The 20,493-nt window shown below is 40.5% G+C and overlaps 2 protein-coding genes across 2 annotated transcripts; one reads left to right on the forward strand and one right to left on the reverse strand.

Annotated features, from left to right (window-relative positions):
• The first annotated feature begins 821 nt into the window (after positions 1–821).
• Positions 822–14,986, forward strand: LOC117727740 (apolipoprotein B-100-like). The gene is given in 47 exon segments (XM_034528169.1): positions 822–876; positions 1,242–1,286; positions 1,522–1,634; positions 1,730–1,875; positions 2,016–2,163; positions 2,584–2,736; positions 2,988–3,112; positions 3,427–3,518; positions 3,612–4,062; positions 4,154–4,268; positions 4,370–4,516; positions 4,648–4,859; positions 4,988–5,207; positions 5,435–5,608; positions 5,704–5,907; positions 5,999–6,166; positions 6,386–6,591; positions 6,743–6,913; positions 7,140–7,270; positions 7,393–7,594; positions 7,748–7,920; positions 8,036–8,211; positions 8,310–8,425; positions 8,542–8,913; positions 9,028–9,130; positions 9,132–9,206; positions 9,208–9,303; positions 9,305–9,397; positions 9,399–9,524; positions 9,526–9,732; positions 9,734–9,973; positions 9,975–10,052; positions 10,055–10,181; positions 10,184–10,302; positions 10,304–10,432; positions 10,434–10,466; positions 10,468–10,701; positions 10,703–11,473; positions 11,476–11,574; positions 11,576–11,785; positions 11,787–11,831; positions 11,834–13,321; positions 13,323–13,625; positions 13,628–13,750; positions 13,866–14,375; positions 14,377–14,745; positions 14,747–14,986. Coding segments are annotated over 47 exon segments (9,933 nt in total).
• Positions 14,987–17,302: 2,316 nt separating this feature from the next.
• Positions 17,303–20,301, reverse strand: LOC117727493 (rho-related GTP-binding protein RhoB-like). The gene has a single exon (XM_034527839.1). The coding sequence runs from the start codon at positions 20,072–20,074 to the stop codon at positions 19,484–19,486; it is 591 nt and encodes a 196-aa protein (XP_034383730.1). The 5' UTR covers positions 20,075–20,301; the 3' UTR covers positions 17,303–19,483.
• Between the last annotated feature and the right edge of the window lie 192 nt (positions 20,302–20,493).

The raw sequence follows: 20,493 nt of genomic DNA on the forward strand, positions 1-20,493 counted from the left end.
AAAAGCAGCAGGTAACTAAGGTTTCGATTCTGCGTGAATATGATTTGTTGTTCAGCAAACAAAAGCAAGCAAAGGCTTACTTGACTTTCTGTAGGAGGCCTGCATATATTTGTGAATGTTCAGAAAGGATGCTATAGTGTAACCTTTGGGCGTAAAGTCAATAAAGAGGTGCAGAGTATTTTATTTCTTTTTTAACATGAAATCCCAACTCTAAATAGTCAAATGTCTAACAATCATTTAACTTGAAGACAATAGTTGTATAACATTTACAATGAAAAACAAATGGCACACAACTAGAGGTAAAGACACGTAACCCCCCTTACTTTGCTGCTACAACCAAATAAGTTTGTGTACTGCCCTTTGAGCACTACTCACAAACAATCAAAGTAGTGGTTTGTGATAGATGAACTATAATAAAACATTGACCTGATTAGAAAACATGTTACTGTTTAGATAAAGATATGTAATAAACATTAATATATTCTATCTCCATAAAAATGACCTGAAGATGAGCCTAATGTCTCAAGGAAACAACCTCAAACAATAAAACAAAAGCAGAAGAGGCAATGTCACACAATCACGTAGAACATCCCCACCCAGTGCTGACGGAAAAGTCTCTGTGAAACGTTTTAACCTTTGGCCTGCCACAAGGACTGCTCAAACTTTGGAATCAGGGCAACACATTTGCAAGTCCTGGTGATCGCATACAGTAAGATTGTAACACTATAAAAGCCAAGGGACTAAAGCTCGAGAATTAGTCTTCACAGAAAGAGGAGGACTCTCTATACCTGAAGGCCTTCAGGAGCTTTATTAAGCCCATTATGGGGGGTCTCAAGCTCTGCATTTTGCTGCTGCTGGGCACATACACACTAGCCCGTAAGTAATATTGTTTTTATTATGAAGATAATAGACTATAGTATGCTATTTTAAGGTTTAAATCTAAAAAAAAAACATTAGCGTCTGTTTATTGCTTGGTTTTTAAAAAGAGCGGATGATTTCCTTTTACGATACTGCTATCTTTGTTTGTGAACATACCTAATAGAGTGTTTGGTAGTGTAGTTGTCTAAGTTGTGACTATCAAATCCTTTTTAAATGACTAACACAAAACATAAACACTTAATAATGGTTTATTGTATCTATCAATATTGATGTTATATCATTTCAGTATTTAATTTCTAAGATTTAGAGCAGCTTGTGGCTTTTCAAAATATCAAGCAAACACATGTTTTCATCCTTTACAGAGCAAGATGTGGGAAGTGTTGACGAACAACTTCCAGTTTGCTATTGTGAGTTGCCTTTTTATTCTTAACAAAGTGATTATAAGATGTGATTTAACTTGAAATACACAGCAAAGGTTCCACCTTTGAACTCTTACTGATGAGCTAACCTGTCAGTAATCATTTATCATGTTATCTTAGTGTTCAAGTAATTAAAAGTATGTACTGTATGTAGTAAGTGTAAAATGTTGTACAGTGTATGAAACGTTGAAGACCTCTAACTGATGTTTTAAATATGTTTTAGTGGCCAAAAGATTCAAGAACTTCCGCCGTTTTGTGTACGACTATGAAACTGAAACGTTTAACGGCATGAATGGAGCCACCAAAGACAAGAGCGGCCCCAAAGTCTCCTGCAAAGTATGTCTCACAGCCCTGATCATTACTGCAAACGTTCTCTTGACCCTGATCAGAAACCATTAGTACTAAGAAAAACTGTTAATTCTGCTGTACAGGTTGAGATCGAAGTGCCCCAGACCTGTAGCTTTATCCTCCGTACCACAGAGTGCTCTCTGAGCGAGATCCATGGCATGGACACAGAAGGAAACCCAGTGTATCATCCTGCTGAGGGAGCTCTGGCTTTCAAAGCTGCTATGGCTAAGTAAGTTATGTTTCTAGCAAGTATTTATATTCAGCTGTATTATTTAGTCCTAAAACTGAAAAGTGGCTGAGATTGTGGGAATAAAAGAGAAGGATGGGCTAAAAGGCAGGTTGTAAATGAGGATCTGTCCATGACAACAGGAACCCCTTGAAGATTACAGTCGAAGGACAGACTGATGTCCGACTGTACGCCGGGGACGATGACCCTGTCAACATCCTGAACATCAAGAGGGGAATTGTCTCTGCCCTCATGGTGCCAGTAATGGAAGAGGAGAAGAACGACAGAATGGTGACTCTCCTCACTGTTTTATTGCTTTTAATTTGTTTTGTCAGTATTTACAGCGGTTACCAATCAATTCAGGTCAGAGTCACCATGTAGAGATCGATTCTGATTGCAGTGAAGACTCATGCATAGATAAACAAGTTGCACAATAAGTAGATAAGCTGCCCCAGTCACAGGTGATAAGTACACATCTGAAACATGTTCTCACAATGACAATCTTCAGCTGCAGGTCGAAGTCCTAGATACGTTTATCTTGTTAATGGCATCACATGCTCCCATAATGGGGGACGATCTTTTGGATCAAGTGTTAATCAGATTCAGGGAGATTGATTATGGACGAAGAGCATGTTTGCCACATTTTGTTACTTTGTTTGTTGAAATGTTTCCAAGATCCTAAGTATGTATGATGCCTCTCATCATTTTCAGCCCACCGTCCATGGACTGTGCCCCACCAACTTCAGCGTCAACGCCAGAGAGAACATTGCCACCGATGTGACTGTCAGCAGGGATCTTTCCAAATGTGACTATTTCGTTTACCACAAGCAGGTCACAAGTCCCTTGGCCCTTATCACTGGCATGGTAAGAGATTCAGCCATAACCTCATACTAGTACAATCACAAACTAAAGCCATTGATTGAGTACAGGATTCAATAGCATGATATCAGTAACAAAATAATGTATATTCTCATCATATAAATCCACTGATGGATTGACCAACAATTCCAGAAGAATTGAAACTGAAAACAAAAACATCCCATTTTCTTCACTGTTTTCCAGCAGTCTGCTCTTCATAATAATCTAACAAAACATTGTTGTCGTTCTACTATCAGAACAACCGTCTGTTCAAGATGATTAGCAGCACCCAGACTTGCACCTACAAGTTTGACAACCAGAAGAAGCACATGACCATTGGAACCTGCACAGCGACACACAACTTCCTGCCCCTCTCCCCCCTGTAAGTTGTACATCATTTCTTAGAATTCAAAAGTGACCAATTTCTAGAATGGGCAGAGAGCCATACTTCCCCCTTCTTGGGAGCAAAAAATTGACAATGTTAATGTAGGTTTGTTATATTATTTGTGTACAGTTTAGAAACATTTTTTACTTATATATGTTTTAGAAAAAGTACATTTGGTATGTTTGTATACATGTTGTTGTACTGGATATGAACATTGTATTCTCCTAACTGGTCCATATTTAAGAGAGGTTTATATATATTTAAAAAAACGTTTTGCCTATTATAACCATTGTCTCATTTTCTACAAACAGTAATGAATATGGAATGTCTACTCTGGTGAAACAGACTTTGAATCTAAGAGAGACCAGCAAGATCAATGATAGAATCTTTGACATCAGTGAGTGTTTTGTTTTTAAAAGTAGTATTTAAAAAAAAAAAGCGAAATTGTGTCAAATTTGCTGCATTTTGATATTGATTGTGATATAATTATCTGCAGATATGTTCAACCACTTGAACTTGGCCATGGATGAAGCTGACGACAAGTCTCCTGTGCAGACCAAGGATGCTGCCATTGCCACCATGCAGCAGCTGAACACCCTGTCACAGACCACTGAGGGCGAGGACCGTGCCAGCCTCTTCCACAAGCTGGTGTCTGAGCTGCGTGGCCTGAAAGTTGACGTTCTGGGATCTGCTACTGATGAAATGATGGACATGTCCCAATTTCTGACATGGCAAGCTTTGACTCAGTGCGGCACCCCAGAATGCACCAGCGCAATGCTGAAGATTCTCAGGACCTTTAACAATGCTTCTCTTGAGGTTGACGCTACTGTCTACGCCCTGGGAATGCTGTCTAACCCCTCCCGCCTTATGGTGAAGGACATGCTGGCAATGGCTCAGTACAAGCAGAGCAAACCCATCATGTATGCCCTGAGCAATGCAGTTAGGAAGTGAGTACATTTACATAAGATCTTTTTTTAACCTGAAGAAAGTGGGGGGTTATATTGTAAATGAATCCCTAATGTCTAACTTTATCACTAGACTGTACCAGGCTGAGCGCGTCACCCCCGAGATCACTGCTGTCTCAGAGTTCATGATGTCCCTTCTGGGCACAGACTGCGCTGGAGAGAAAGAGCTGACCTTCCTGACCTTGAGGGTGGGTAACCAGCTGTGAACACAGACTGCTTATAAATACAACTTTGTATGTCAACTCCCATTTCGATGTTTTTTCTTATTGTCTTTTACTATTCCATACAGGTTATTGGAAACATGGGAGATGCAATGGAGGCTGCTGACGCTGCTGTAAAGACCACCCTGCTGAAGTGTATGAGACAGCCTGCAACCACACTGTCTGTGCAGCTTGCTGCCATCCAAGCTTTCAGACGCATGTCTGCGACAGATGAGGTAACTAACATCCCCCAACACAGATGAACAATATCCTATACACCCAATTTTATAGTTTCGACAATGACAAATACGTGACTGTTGTTTTTTTTTTTTTTTTTTTTTTTTTTTTTTTTTTTTTTTCTATCCAGGTTCGTTCTAACCTCCAGAGGGTGAGCCAGTATCCCAAGGGTGCTGTGCAGAAGCGCCTGGCAGCGTACCTGATCCTGATGAGGAATCCCCACGACAGTGACATTGAGATAGTGAAGAAGCTGCTTACGCAGGAGCAAAACACGCAGATCAAGTCCTTTGTGACCTCCCATGTCTACAATATAATTTCCTCCACCGATTCAGAGACCCAGAAGTAAGAATAGAGCACCCTTCAACTGACAGCACAATCTATGCTTTCTTTAAATGAAAGTACTGTGTTTATTTAACGACCCAACTTCTTATATTCAGTTGAATTTTTTTTCCATTTCATTTTTACCCCAGGCTTGGTCAAAAGATAATGGATGCCCTGAAGGACACTGAAGTCACCACACATAGTGACTACGCCACAAAGTCTCGCAACTACAAGCTGGGCCTGGCACAAGGGAGCATGCAGGCTGCCGTCCTGGGCAACATTGTCTTTGATCCAAGTAGCCAATTGCCAAGGGAGGTTTTGCTGGAAACTACATTGAAAGCTTTTGGTTTCAGCATGGATCTTTGGGAGGTATGTAATACTGTAGGCCATAACAATCAGGAATGCATTGCTGTTTCTAATTGTAGTTTTACACCTACTGAAAACACTAGTAGCTAAAGACTACATTCATAGGTGTTTTCTTGTTATTATTACTATTATTTGTTCTGCTGCACTTATTTCAATCATTTCCCAGATTCAGAATGTAACACTCTGAAGCCAAACTGTTTTTGAATCAAATTGTTTTCGTTTTCCCATAGATTGGCATGGAAGGGAGGGGCTTTGAGCCAACCATTGATGCTTTGTTTGGAAAGAACGGGTTCTTCCCTGACACTTTGGGCAAGACGATGTACTGGACTTTAGACAAGATACCACCAAAGATGAAAGAGGAACTGGGGAAATGGGTTTCTCCCCTGGACACAGCAGGACGAAAGGTACATATTGTGTGTTGTTATTTATGTTAATCACACTTAGTATGAGTTATTATCATTTCAGCTGATACCACCACAACTAATACAACTTTTTGTAGATTCCCGAAAATCTTGTGAGAGAAATTGTCCGCAACTTCAACAAGCTGGTAAAGGATCTGCAGAGTCAAGAGGCCCCAGAGGCCATGGCCTACCTGAAGATAATGGGAGCTGAGCTTGGCTACATCAAGGGCAATGATCTGAAGTTTATTGCTGATAATGCAATGATGTATGCAGAGATTTTCATGAAGATCATTCCTACAATGGTACAGTTCTGTACTCCTGTTATGCATGTAATGTAATGTCTTCTTCTATACCACAGCGAGAGAGAATTCAAAGTTACCTTTTTTTTATCAGATTGTGAATAATCTGATGTCCAGCACTGACAATGAGATCTTTGCCCATTACATCTTCATGGACCACAAATTCATCATGCCAACAGCATCTGGCCTGCCTCTGACATTTGCTTTGTCTGGTACCTTCGCTCCTGGAGCAAAGGGAGGCCTTGCCATGGCTCCAAATAAGGTACATTTTCTATCTTTTGTCCTTAATCTACCCTCAGTACTAGAGTGTTATCATTATGCTTTTGCAGTTTAATTGATGTACTTCTTTCAATTTCCTGGAAAAATTATTACAATAAAAATGTAAAATACATAGTAGTAGTATCATATATTGTAGTTGAGTTGTTCCCATGACTCTGCAACCTATTTAATTTCATGTGATCTATTTATTTATTTTCCACAGAGGGAGCTCGTTTTTTCACCCTCTGTTGGAGTTGAGTTTGTGACTAAGATGGGAGTCCATGTCCCTGAATTTGTTGTGTCCGCTGTTGAACTGCACACCAACATATACCACGAGAGCACACTGAATGCCAAGATCACCATGGAGCAGAACCAGGTCAAGCTTTCCATACCTGCCCCACAGGGCACCACCAAGCTTGTGAGCATCAGGTAACAAAAAACACAAAATACATTCAGAAATGATATATCATGAATGAAAAGTGCTTTAGAGGTAGATGGAAATAGTTAATACAGAATTTTGAACAATGTTATTTATTAGAAGGTGGAAACTGATGTTGCTGTTTTTTCTTTGAAAAAAAAGCAATAAAGTGCTGATTGTGGGTGCTGGTCAAGCTGCAGTGATCCCACATGCAGAGGTTGAAGAAAGCTGCAGACCCCTTTTCTCTGGAGTCAAATACTGCACCAAAACACTCCGGGCCAGCACTGGAGATAATACTGCTGTTCCTTATTTCCCCCTGAATGGAGAGACTAAGTAAGTAGATCTTTAAAGAATCTGTGATTGTTTTGTTAATTTTAATATCAATGATTGTAACATACTGATTGATTATCAAGTCACAAGGAAATGGTCATTTAATTGTCTCTGCTCTGTTTAGTAGTCCAAGTTTGATACACAAATACTTGATGAAAAGTTGTTTGTGTTTTTTAGTACAATATCATAGAAGATTACATTATTTTTAATGTAACTCTTTTCAACCTAGGTTTGCTGTGGACATCAAGCCTTCTCACGAGGTGTCTGAGTACACAGCCACTATCGCCTACAAACTCCTCAATGAAGGAAAGGACGGCCACCAGAAGGTTGATTCTTTGAAGTTTGCTCTGAGAGCTGAGGGTATGAGCATCTTATTTTAAAAAAACGTATAATAAGTTTTTCTATGTGCCATAATAGCTTCCTTTTTCATTTTTATAGGATTACATACATAAGTGATCACATTATACTTTTGCTCACTTTAGGTTCTAAGCCTACCGAGGCTACTGCCACCATGAAGTACAACAGGAATAGGAATGTTTTCACCACCCAAATTCAGGTACCTGACTTTGATGTTGAGGCCGGCGTTAAGATTGGCATGACCGACAGTAGTGCCAAAGGAAAATCCATTACCCTCGAGATCAACAACAAGAACGTGCCCCAGCTCTCTCTGATTGGCCGTGCCAAGTGAGTCAACCCAGCTAAAATCTTTGTTTACTACGCTGTCAATAAATAATATATCTGAGAGCTATGTAATGTAACATGCTCATGTCAACAATAATGCAACAGCATTTGTATATACAGGTATTGACTTAATCTTTATTTCTCTATTAATGACAGGCTTCAGGCCAGGACAGATGGCATGCTGCAGGTTCAGCTGTTAGTCCCTTCACTCAGGACTGATGCCGCCATCACTGCTACCATGAGCAAAGCTGATGGATTCACCATGGAGATCAAAAGTGATGTCAAACTCCCAGAGACCTCCTCCATTCAGGCAGTTACATTCAAATATGGTATGTCTTCTCAGGAAAATACTGCTAATGGACTTCAGAAATATATTATTTTTGGAATTTGTCTCAAACACTGTCTCAAAAGTAAAAGTAAAATGCTAAATGCTTTGTATCTCAGGTGAAGACCAGGCTGAGATTCAGTTGATGTCCAACATGAATGCTGATACTAAGATCCTGGTGCCTTACACTGAAGCCCTTCAGGCCTGGATCAGGCAGTTGGTGGAGGATGTCATGGAACAGCAGGTTGTCAAGACGGACATGAAACTGCGTCATGTCTTCAACAAGGCAGTCGAGGTGAAAAGAATATAATCATTACAATTATTTATCAGCCCATTACTTAGTTATAGATCTTTCAGATTAAAGCAGGAGAATTGTGGTGTTTTTTTCCTAAGGCCAGTGATATCTGGATGGACAAGATCTCATCTGATGTTCCTTCTGTTAAGACGCTGACAAACAGAATTGCAAATGTGGAAATGCCCTCAATGCCTGAAAAACTATTCATGAACCTGTAAGTAAACCCCATATCTAATTATTTATTTATTTTGTTCACAACATTTACTCACCAGTTGAATGTATATTTACAATTATATAATAACAAATGCTCTGCTTTAATCCTTTCATCAGTGATAGCACATTCAGATACCAGTTCAACCAGGACCGTTTGACCATCACTGTCCCTCTACCTCTTGGAGGAAAATCATCTGAGGAGCTTAGGATACCTCAAATGGTCAACTCCCCACACATCTCAATGCCTCAACTGGGCATGGATTTTGCCTCACAAGATATCCAAATCCCCACTTTTACCATCCCCTCTGAATATGATCTCACCCTGCCTCTGATGGGAATGGTGGAGGCATCTGCCAAAGTCAACAGCAACTATTATAACTGGGAGGCAACTATGTCTGCTGGTAACAACACTGCAGAGTCTCCTAGCTACTCAGCTAAGTTCAGCGCCATGGCCGACAGTCCAATCAAACTTCTCTCATTCTCAAACAGAAGGTAATACTTTATTTTTTTTCATGTCTTTAATTAAAATAATTCTACATTGGTTTTTTGACTTGAGAGAAATACAATAAAGGTTTCATACTCATAAATATGTTACTGTTTTACAGGAGCTACAACAATTAAAGACACAGCAGACAAGACAATGAAACTCACCATTGATGGTTCCCTGAACCATATGATAATGAACACAAGTTTTAATTTGTTGGAAAACTGTTGCTGTCACAGACAATGTAATGTTAACAGGAAGGTACAACATCTATGTCGTCGCGCCTGTGGGCCTGGAGGACATCGCTGACTATTACCACCCAGGTCACCCTAGATTCAAACATGCTCTCTGGAGATATCAACACAGACGGAAGTGTGTCTGTTGGATCCATGAGTTGCTAGCACCACTTATCTCCACACCTTCTCTGTTGAGCCAGCAAAGAAAGAAGCTAAACTGGAGAGTACACTGAGGCTGAACTCTGAAATCCTGGAAGGTTGCCAACAAGATCAAGGCATCGTATGCAAATGAGGAACTTGTGATTAGCACTAACACCAACATGAACACTAACCCCATCAAGCACACCACCAAAATGAGCCTCAGCTACAAAGATGTCAAGCCTTACCATCCAGTCTGACTCTGTGACCAAGGCTGATGAGCGAATGCTTCGTAGCCAAATGGAGTTTGCTGCCTCTGATGAACAGGCCAGCCTCAGGATAGAGAATCAAGCAGATGACACAGAGAACCGTGCCTACTCTTTGTTAACTGGGTCCTTGAACCCCTCCGGCTTGGAGATCAATGCTGATGCTTCTTTGAACGTCTTCTCCAAGCCTTGCCTCTCACAAGGCTACCTTGGCCCTGAACATGAATGGCCTGACCACCAGCTGTACAACAACTGCTCAGCACAGCCCAATGACCTTCGAGAATGTTTTCCACGGTGGAGTTGACACATCTGGTGCCACCGTGTCTCTCACTACTAAGGGAGCCGTTAAAGAGAACAAGGCTGAGCTCAATATTGAGGGAAAGATTGCAAGCCGAGACATGTATGTCAACGGCATTCTTAAGGGTAAACCTCTTTGACATCAACCACCTGAACAGAGTGAACTTCAGACTGAATGAAGATGGCTTGATTCTCTCCAATAACATAGGGTGGATCTCCTCAACGAGATGAGGACCGAAAATACCAACTCACTGTCTCTTACACTGAGATCTTTCATTCTCCGCTCCAAGACTGACAACTTCCTTGACAACAGGAACTCCTACATGCATGACATCGCAGTAACATGGAGCCTTTTACTGCCTCAGTTAATGTGAAGAATGACGTGAAGATCATGGAGATTAACTTTGTGAATGATGCCCAGTTCAAGGCGGAGCCCTACAACATAGAGCTGACTGGAAACAATGATGGGAGTTTTCTCAAAGGAAGAGCTCAAGCACACTTATGAAGTCAAGTTTGTTGATATGGTCTTTTCTACAAAGTGCAATACCATTGGTAAACTTCTGGGAGCTCAAATTACACATACCACTTGATATGGAAGTTGCTGGTCTGACCATGACATTCAAACAATGTGGCTAACTTCAACTCACCAGTTCTTCGTATAGACAGTACAGTCAAAACTGTTGCTGCGCCCTTCATTTTGAACATTGATGCTATTATGAACTCAAATGGTGCAGTGTCTCTTTATGGGTTAGGACAGAGTGGTGATGTATACAGCAAATTCCTCCTAAAGGCAGAACCTCTCCTGTTCACACATTCATTTGAGTACAGAGCCTCAACCACCCATCAACTGGAAGCTGGAAACACTAATCAACACCAATATGGACAACAAATTCAACAGCATGCTGAGCCTCCAAGAGCAAAGTGTCACACTGAAGATGGCATCCACAGTAGACGAGCACACTTTCGACCAAGAAATAAGTGCCTATAACAATGCAGAGAGAATGGGTATTGAGATGTCAGGAGCTGTTTCAACTCCTCTCTTCAGTGAGGTCACTCAAGATTACGCCATCTCTGGATTTGTGAAATATGACAAGAACAGTGACAGCCACTTCGTCCAGATCCCATTCATTGAGCATCTGCCTGCAGTTATTGAAAACTTAAAGAGCACAGTGATGAGGCTCATGGACCAAAGCATTGAGATGCTGAAAGACATCAACACCAAGTATGATATCAGTGCCAAAATGCAGAACAAAGTGTCAGAACTAAAGGAAGTTATTGATAGCTTTGACTTCAACCTCTTTGTCCAAGACCTGACAAAGTTTATCAACTCCATAGAAAATGTCATGACCAACCTGACAACCAAGTTCCCAACTGATAAATTCATGAATGTGCTGAAATCATTGAAGAAAGAGATTATGGCTTGGATCCAGAGGCATAACATTGTTCACAACTTCCATGTAATTAATGCCAAAATAGAGAAGATCCTTTCCAGCTATGAGGTTGAAAAGATGATTGGGGCCATCATGGATGAGGTTGTTAAAATTATGAAACAGTATCATGTGAGGGAAATGATGCAGTCTGCTGTTGCTGCTCTCAAGTCAATTGACATTGAGCCTTTGCTCAAAAAGGAGTTATGGCACCTGTTCAGGAGCTTGTGAATGAGCTGTATTCTTTTAACTTCAAACAGCTGATTGACGACATGAGTGACTATTTCATGAGGATGGTACAGAAAAATCCGATCTTTTGATTATGACACATTCACTATGGAGTTGAAAGAGAAAGTTGCAGATATGAGCAAGATTCCCTGTTTTGGAAAACTCTATGGAGAGTTCAGAGTAACCTCCCCTCACTACACACTCAAAACCACTGCTGACCTCGAGAATACCACAACTACATCAGTCACACCAGATTTCAAAATCAGCCTGAACTCAAAGGCTTCGTTCTACTTTGAAAGTTCTTGACTTCACAATGAATGCCAATGCTTCATTTTTGCTGCACCCAAGATGAGTCGCCTGTCCATATCTGAGAACATCAAAGTTGACCAGTCATGTTTCACACTTGACCACAAGGGAACAATGACCCTATATGGCCTGTCAGCTCAAGCTTCTGCTGAAACTACTGCAAAAGCTAACACTGAGTTATATGATGCCGAGCTTATCAACAATGCATTCTTTGCCCTTGAAAATGGAGTTTCTGCCACTGTGGAGACAAGCTACAAACATGATCTCAATATGCCATCCCTCAACATTTTCAGTGGAACATCAATCAATCAAAAGAATGTCCTTCAGCTGGATGCTGGTACTGCCAGTCTGACCATTACTAACATGGCCAATGAAAAATATGCAGTTCGGGACTTTTCAGATGAGGCAACCCACAAGAGTAATATGGAGGTGGTGATGGATCTCCACACAGCCAAAGTGACATTCACTGGAGCAACAGGGAGCAGCCACTTCAAAATGAATCAGAATGTTGTTGCTGAAATCTGCATTTTCCGCCATGTAATTATTGATGCCAAGTTTGAGACAGAAACACCTTTCATGAAGGGCAGTGTTGCAGATGTCAAATTCCAGGCTAAGGCTGGAGACATGAAAATTGATTTCACTGCCTCTCACAGTGCAGAGCTGACTGGACAGGTCGAGGGAACTCTCTCAAACTCGGCACTTGCTTTGGTCACACCCAGTGAGTTTATGTTTGACACCAAGAACAAGGGAAATGTCAAGGTTGCCCTTCCATTCAAGCTGTCTGGAAAGATGGATCTCCAGAATGACATCTCTTTGACCCTGAACTCTGAAGTGCAGCAGGCTAGTAGTACAGGTCTGGCTAGATTCAACCAGTACAAATACTCCCATTACTTCACCATGGATAATGGTGACAGAGAAATTAACATATTTTCCCAGATCAATGGAGAAGCTAATCTGGATGTACTGAAGGAGCCTATCACCATTCCTAAAATAACTGTGCCATTTGTTGGCATGATGACACCAAGAGTGGAAGACTACTCTCTGTGGGAAGACACCGGCCTGAGCAAACTCCTGACCACAACTCAGCAGACATTTGACATGAACTCCAAGCTGAAGTACATGAAGAGCTCTGAGATGAAAACCATTGACATTAATGTAGATCCAATCATCGATTTAATCAATAAAAATGTCAAAAATCTTCAAAAGAAAGTGCTCATTGGTAAGGATAAGGCTGCTGCCATCCTCGCTACATCTTATGACCAAGCAAAGGCAGAGTATGAAAAGTATAGCATTGAGCTTCCCAAAACCATTACAGTCCCGTCCTACAAAGTTCCAGTGATGAATGTCGAGGTGTCCACATTCACCATTCCTCTGCCCGACATCAGTCTCATCACAACACCTGCTCTGCATGTTCCATCTGCCCTCAGCAAGTTGACTCTTCCAAAAATCACTCTCCCCAAGATTCAGAGCATCAGGATTCCAGTACTGGGTGATCTGACCTACGAGTTCTTCGTGAAAAACCGCAATGGTCACAGTCAAAACTGATGCTAGCATCCTTAACAAGGACAGCATCATCATCAAACTTGATGCTTCTTCAACCTCTGAATTTGAGATTCTGACTGGAAAGATTGAGGGCAACACCAATGTGAACACGGCCGGAGGATTAAAAATGGTCTCTGTCCTGTCTATGAAACATCCAATGCTTGAGGGAAACCATGAAAGCACCATCACCATAAGCTATGAAAATGTGGATACCTCCATCACCAATTCAGCCAAGGTCAATTTACCTGTCCTGAGTATGGAAATTGACCAGGAGATTTACTGGAAAATTCAGAAGAAGGCATTGTTGTCTCTATGTCCACTCCATCTGCAGGACTCATTGCACTTCAAATGCAGACTAAGCGTCCGGCACAAGTGAAAGCGAGACTCTATGGTCGCTACCCGGTAAGACAATTTGTGTGTACTTGTTTGCTTACTAATACCCTTTGATTGTAATTTCAATGTGAATAGTGTATTTATATGTCAGTAATATTTGTTTTATGTATTGTATTCCACACAGTCTGAGCCAACAACTGACATTGATATCTTGGGTCTGAAGCTGTCTGTGAGGAACTCTGAGAAGCTAAACCTTCAGACAACCTGGAACATGGAGATGCCATATGAGATGATGCTGGGACTGAAGAAACAGGTGCCCGCAGTCATGGAAATGGTGTCTGATCCTGCTGTCAGGACATACAACACAATCGGCAGACATGCTAGAAGCCTTGAGCGTTCCTTCAAGCAAGCTAGAGAGCAGGGTAAAGTGGTGTTCAAGAGAGCTGTTGACAACTTTGCAGCAGTAAGTTCTTCTAATTTTATAAAAAATGTCACAGAGAAAACCATTTTGATCCTCAAAGAGTACCAAAAGAAAGTTGAAATTGTCCTGGATGCTGTTGTTAAATTTCTGAGAGAGACCAAGTTCCAGATTCCCGGGTATGAACAGAGGCTGTCTGGGCTTGAGATCTACCAGAAATACAGTGCTTTTGTCGCCGATGTATCTGAAGAGGCTGTTCACAAGGTCCCAGAGTACTTTTGCCTCCATGTTTACATCTGTACTTGATTATGTCCAAGCCATTGAGTTCACCATTCCTGGGTCGAACAACATTGTCAGTGGACGAGAAATTCTTGATAACTTGTTTTTCTTTTTGAGGAAGATTCAGGACCAAGTGGTTGTGACTGTTAGGAAACTGGGGGGAATCCAGCTGGAAGATGTCATTAATAAAGTATCTGCATTTGTGCAGTTTACCACTGAACAAAGTGAAAAGTTTCTCCAAACCCTTAAATCTCAGAATGTAGAGAAGCTCTCCACCTTTGTGTCTGATGTATACAATGATGCCATCAACTCTCCTGTGCTGGCTGATGTTGCCAAGCGGGTTGAAATGGCACACAAAATTGTTATACAATTTTTTAAAAACGGTAAAAGATAAGATCCAGAATATTTTGGCTGACTTGTCTTATGAACAACTTCAAGCTGACATCCAGTCCTGGATTGACTTATTGGTAAAACGTGTGAATGCGTTCCACAACATTGTCATAAAGACACTTAAGGAGAAAAGCAAAAGTGTGGAACCATTTGTGAGAGTAGGTGACCGACAGATGGAGGTTGACATTCCTTTACCATTTGTTTCCAAATTCAACTAAACTGACTGTGGATAACTATGTACTACAATGTTTGTATTGACTGTATCTGTCTGTAACCATGATGCATGTCTCATTACCGTTTTTCAAATAAATGTTCCTCCCAGTTGTTTTTGGTCCGACTGTGCTCCCTTTGTGTCTTGTACTATTTAAAAACATGTATGTCACCTTCAATAAAGACCGTTTTACTGCAGACTGTACATCTCTGTGCATTTCTTGAATATAACTTACATAAATTACTAAAAATTAAACTTTTTAGCATGCTTATAAAAGAAAGTGGAAGCGAAGGTACTATCATATGATTTTTCCACGCTGGTAAAATTGTCTTTGAATCTAATATTCCTCCCAATATATAAGTTGTAATTTTTCTGACATGAAGAACTTAGTTTGAGTCAAAGTTGCTTCCCTAAATCTCACAAATAAATTCGTACTACTTTTTAAAAAACTACATACAAAAATATAATTTCTTTTAACTCACTATACATCACAGCAACATACCCATAAGTCATTTGTATCCAGAAAGATACACAAATGTTATGTGGTTAGCCTGCAGGACACTGGACCTAAACAGCATCAACACTGGAAAAGGCAACTTTATTGCCCAACAGGATTCAAAACAAACAAACAGTCTCACACACATGATCTTCAATGATCTAGACAAGACGAACCGACAAAGGGGAATGACACGAACAGGACTTAAATACAGAGGGCTGGTGCAGGTGATTGGACACAGGAGGAAACAATCAGGGACAGGGCAGACAATCACAGGGACAGGAAGTGCAGAGAAACAGAGGACACGAGAGACAAGGACTTCAAAATAAAACAGGAAACACGGACCACAACACTACAGATCCTGACACACAAATAGCTTGTGTGACACAAGCTCTCTTATCATAAAAGAAACAATAAAGATTAACTTGTGATACAACACTGTGCTGTGAAACTGTGCGGATCAGTTCCCACAGCTGCATCAACTTCACAGAGTAATAAAGATATATAATACAAATATATGACGGACAACAGTGTTTTGTAAAGGATTTATTTACGTGAGTGTTTTGAATAGACATCGGGACCTACTACCAACTTTGTCATTCACTCTGGCTAAGTGTCCTCGCTAAGTGTCCTCCACCACACCTCAGCGGCACATCTTCCTCACGCAAAAATAATAAACCAGATCATTCAAAACCAGTTCATCTCACCGGACAACAGGTGTGTTCACAGTGGTGTGCGAAACGTCAGATATTATAGTGTTGTTTTTGAATGGCACAACCTGGCATAGTTTATGGCTCTTATACTGCGATTCATACCATGTACGGTCTGAAGCAGCTTACTAACCATAACTTAGTCACTAGCGTACATTTTGTTTACTGCCAATCCCGTGAATCTGGTGTATATAAAGTAGTGAGTTAAAATCATCGTAGTACCCACGTTTCTTGAAGGCAACGTAGTTGAGGCAGGCCCTCAGCCTTCTTTGTTAAGATGTCACTCATGATACCACGCCCCTGTAGTTGAAACCACGCCCCTACGTCAGATCCCTGCCAAAAGTCTGAACCTGAAAAAATCTGAAAGTGAAAAAAAGATTTGAACCCGAAAAAATAAGATTCGAAACTGTAAAAAAAAGATTGAAAGTTGAAAATATAAAAAAATCTGAAAAAAATTATATTTAAACCAACAACACTTTTCATACACTTATTTTTATTTGAATACATTGTTGAATTGTTCAATGTTCAAGACCAAAACTTGAATTTTCAGGTTCAAATCTTTTTTGTCTCCATACGTTTGAAGGTCCTAAAATTGACTCACGCATTGAAATGTTTTTTAATAATGGCTATTGGATCTGTGTAATCATAAGCAGTGTGATTCAGATAATTTACTTAAGCAAAAGTGGCAATACAACAGTATACAAATACTCCACAGCACATGCTTTTAAAAATCGTATGTAAAAGTACAGAAGTATTTTCAGCTAGATTTATGTTAAATATAAAATGAACTCAGGAAGAAAAAGGAAGAAAAAGAAAAAGAGGCTTAACATAATGAAATATTGTACTTTAAAAACTACTTATTGAACTCATGATTTGTGTGTAAAATATAAGTCAGTAAAGTACTTACTAAAGTACCCATATTGAAGTTATGGGTAAATGTATTCCATGAAAAACAATAAGAAAATCACAAATACAATGGATGATTCAGAGAACATTACAACAGTTTATATAATTGTCAATAAATGTATACATAGTCGTTGAGGTATGTTGAACCTTATACCAGCTGCAATACATTAAGTATTGCTTTAGTGTGAAAAAACGAGACAAAGTGGATAAGTAGTGGTGTTGACACACAATGATTTTTTTTATTGACTTTCCCAAAACAGTACCATTTGTTTTCTTACATTCTGTATTGTTTTTCCTCAAAATAAATCTTTTTTCCCCATTCAAACCTGTAAATGATGTCATTACATTAACGTAATTATAATTTGATACACTCTCACAAACAAATGTTTTGAGCACAGTTTCATAATTTTACTTCTCCATGGTTTCATAGTTTTATTCTTCAAAGTATAATAAAGAAAAAGATGCTTGGTTTGATACGGGAATAATAACTTCAGAGGCACATGAGGGGGACCAGTGTGGGAAAATTAACCAGTCTAGCACAATGCATTCCTGTCCTGTAAGTCAGCAAAAAAGCTGAGCAACAGAAGGCAGGGAGGAATGTGACTTTTACACCCTTGTAACCGGTTGGATTTATAAAAGATAACTCTTATTAAACTCGGATTTAGTGTCTGGTTATTCAATGAACCACATACAAACGACATGTTTAAATAGAAATTGAATAATAACTCATAGTAATCCACCAGTGTTTCTACCCTGGATTCCCAGGTCACACACCGAAACTGATGTCCAGAGCTGTCATTTGAACAAGCACTCCCACCATTGTGTAAAAGACGACAGCAACACAACACTGCTTGTGAACACAGGTCAAACATGAGCTCATTACACAAAAATAAGCTCAAATATGTGGATTTCTGTTGCCAACTTCAAAGCTCCAACAATATCACCGTCATAATGGAAGACGTGAAGGTGCAAAGTGTGTATGTTTCTCAATAATAATTTGTTCAGCTATAAACAAACCTTTAACATCTTCAGAAAATAAATGAAGAATTTTACAATTTACATGTATTTTTTTATCTAGTCTTTTAGTCGAAGGGATACCCTTTTGTTTATGTAATAATTATACAACTGTGGTTTTAATAACATAACAGGAATAATGTAAATAGCCACACTTTCCCATAATCCCATTTGAGTGTGCTACTGGCTAATAGAGCTCTGACACAGCCCTCTTTTTATGACACTAAGAAAAAGCCTCAAACTTCTGGATATCAACACCATACCAGAAAAGGCAGCCATAGATAAATAGAAAATGGACCACAGGTCTTTGAATTCTCTGAGACTGATGAGACATGCCCGCCTTTGAGACAGCTAGATTGGATTTGAAAGTTAAGAAACATGGTGAGTATGTGCTTCAAATGGTAAGCTGTAATGACAAAACATCCCCCTCCTTTGTACGTGGTACCATTTACAGGCTACAATGTATTAGCGTGAATGTCATTGTTTTGTGATCTATGGTCAAAACGCATCTTTTACAAAATATCCTCCCAAATTGAGTTATTGTAGCCCCGAGCAAAGCATACCTTTGGGGTAGAAGCATGCTTAGCAAACTTTTAAAAAGATTTCTAGTAATTGTACTTTTAACTAACAAATCATCTCCATAAAAATGTGCTAAACTATACTGTCTAAAGTCTCTCAGACATACATACGCCTATAAACATGTAATACTGTGGGGTCAAAAACATACTTTTTTTATTTTTTGGTACAAACACCTGATTTCTTTCACTGTAAACTGAAGCTATGTCTTCATTCCTGGGTAAAACAGTTGCACTATGGGTTGAACTAAGGGTTAGAAAGTTTGAAAACAATAATTATGGGAATCGCTGTTGTGTCAAACAGTAATTCTGCTGTGCAATTTCAAACTAAATATTCATTTTTACAATACAAAGTGGACATAAACGAGTGCAATATTTGCTTATTACAAAGTAAGCTGTAGCCTTGGCAGTAAGACGGTGTCCTATGCAAACACAAACAGTTATCTATTTAAAACCAGGCTCAAAAGCAGGCCTGAAGGGTCATGTCCACATTAGACAAGGTGTAATAAATAAGGCGTCCGCTGACATGAACCGTGTCCTTTTTACCCCTCCACCTGTCACACATGTGACCCGTAAATAACATGCTGTTGCCAGTGCATTTCTCACTCACACGCACAGATTTCAGATGATCATCGTGTGTGTTCAAAACAACTCGTTTGCAGTCTTTCGTTTTGGCTCAACCAAGGTCGTCTGACTACAAGGGAGTAACCAAACCATGGCCACGGCCCATACATGTTCAGACACAGATCCCGGCGGTGGAAGCGTCGCGTCTGCGCGTCACGGTTCTCCCAGACAGCGTCGACTCACATCAAAACACAGCAATTGAGACACCGTTTCGATGGCATTTTCTGTTTTTGTAAAGACGCACGTGTTGCCGTTTCGAATACCTCCCAGATGCCCTCCTTGGTTTTAGCAGCGCACTCCAAATAGGCATATGCGCCAATGCGCATGGCCATGGCCCGCCCGTCCTCTGCTCTCACGGGCTCCAGCTTCAACCGGGACAGCTCGTTCTTCACGTTCTCGTCGTTGCGGAGATCTTTCTTGTTGGCCACCAGTATAATGGGCACGTTGGGACAAAAATGTTTGATTTCGGGTACCCACTTTTCGGGGATGTTTTCCAACGAGTCCGGGCTGTCCACGGAAAAGCACATCAGAATGACATCGGTGTCCGGGTAGGAGAGTGGGCGCAGCCGATCGTAGTCCTCCTGCCCAGCGGTGTCCCACAAAGCTAGCTGGACTTGCTTGTTTTCCACCTCTATATCCGCCACGTATGTCTCAAAAACAGTCGGGACATACACCTCGGGGAACTCGTCTTTGCTGAATACGATCAATAGACAAGTTTTCCCACACGCGCCGTCTCCCACCACGACTAGTTTCTTCCGTATGTCTGCCATTGCTGCCTTCTTCCTACCTCTCGCTTGAACACGGCATCAAAAACCCAGACACTCTCGTGACGTTCACTCCTCCTGCTTTTAAACTCTAAACGAGACGTGTCTCGTAAGCCGCTCCCGTATGACAACTCCAGAACATTTACCAGGAACCACTGCGATCTCTTTATAAAGCACAGGGTGGTTTCCTAAATTTAGCAATCCAATCGGGAATAGGGAGGTGAGATCACAGTTCGAAAGGGAAGAGGTGATTGGATCTCATCGAGTTTCCTTATGTAGAGGAGGGCCATGGACCACGAGGACCCACCCGACCCAGGATCAGCCAAATCTAACTGCATGATGATATTGTGTTCGACGATTGTGTGTAATTCGCCTTTATTGGGAATTATATTATGGGCTTCTCGTCATTAAATTGTTTCTCGTAT

The sequence above is a fragment of the Cyclopterus lumpus genome, chromosome 24 (assembly GCF_009769545.1).
Source record: "Cyclopterus lumpus isolate fCycLum1 chromosome 24, fCycLum1.pri, whole genome shotgun sequence".
Classification (NCBI taxonomy): Eukaryota; Metazoa; Chordata; class Actinopteri; order Perciformes; family Cyclopteridae; genus Cyclopterus; species Cyclopterus lumpus.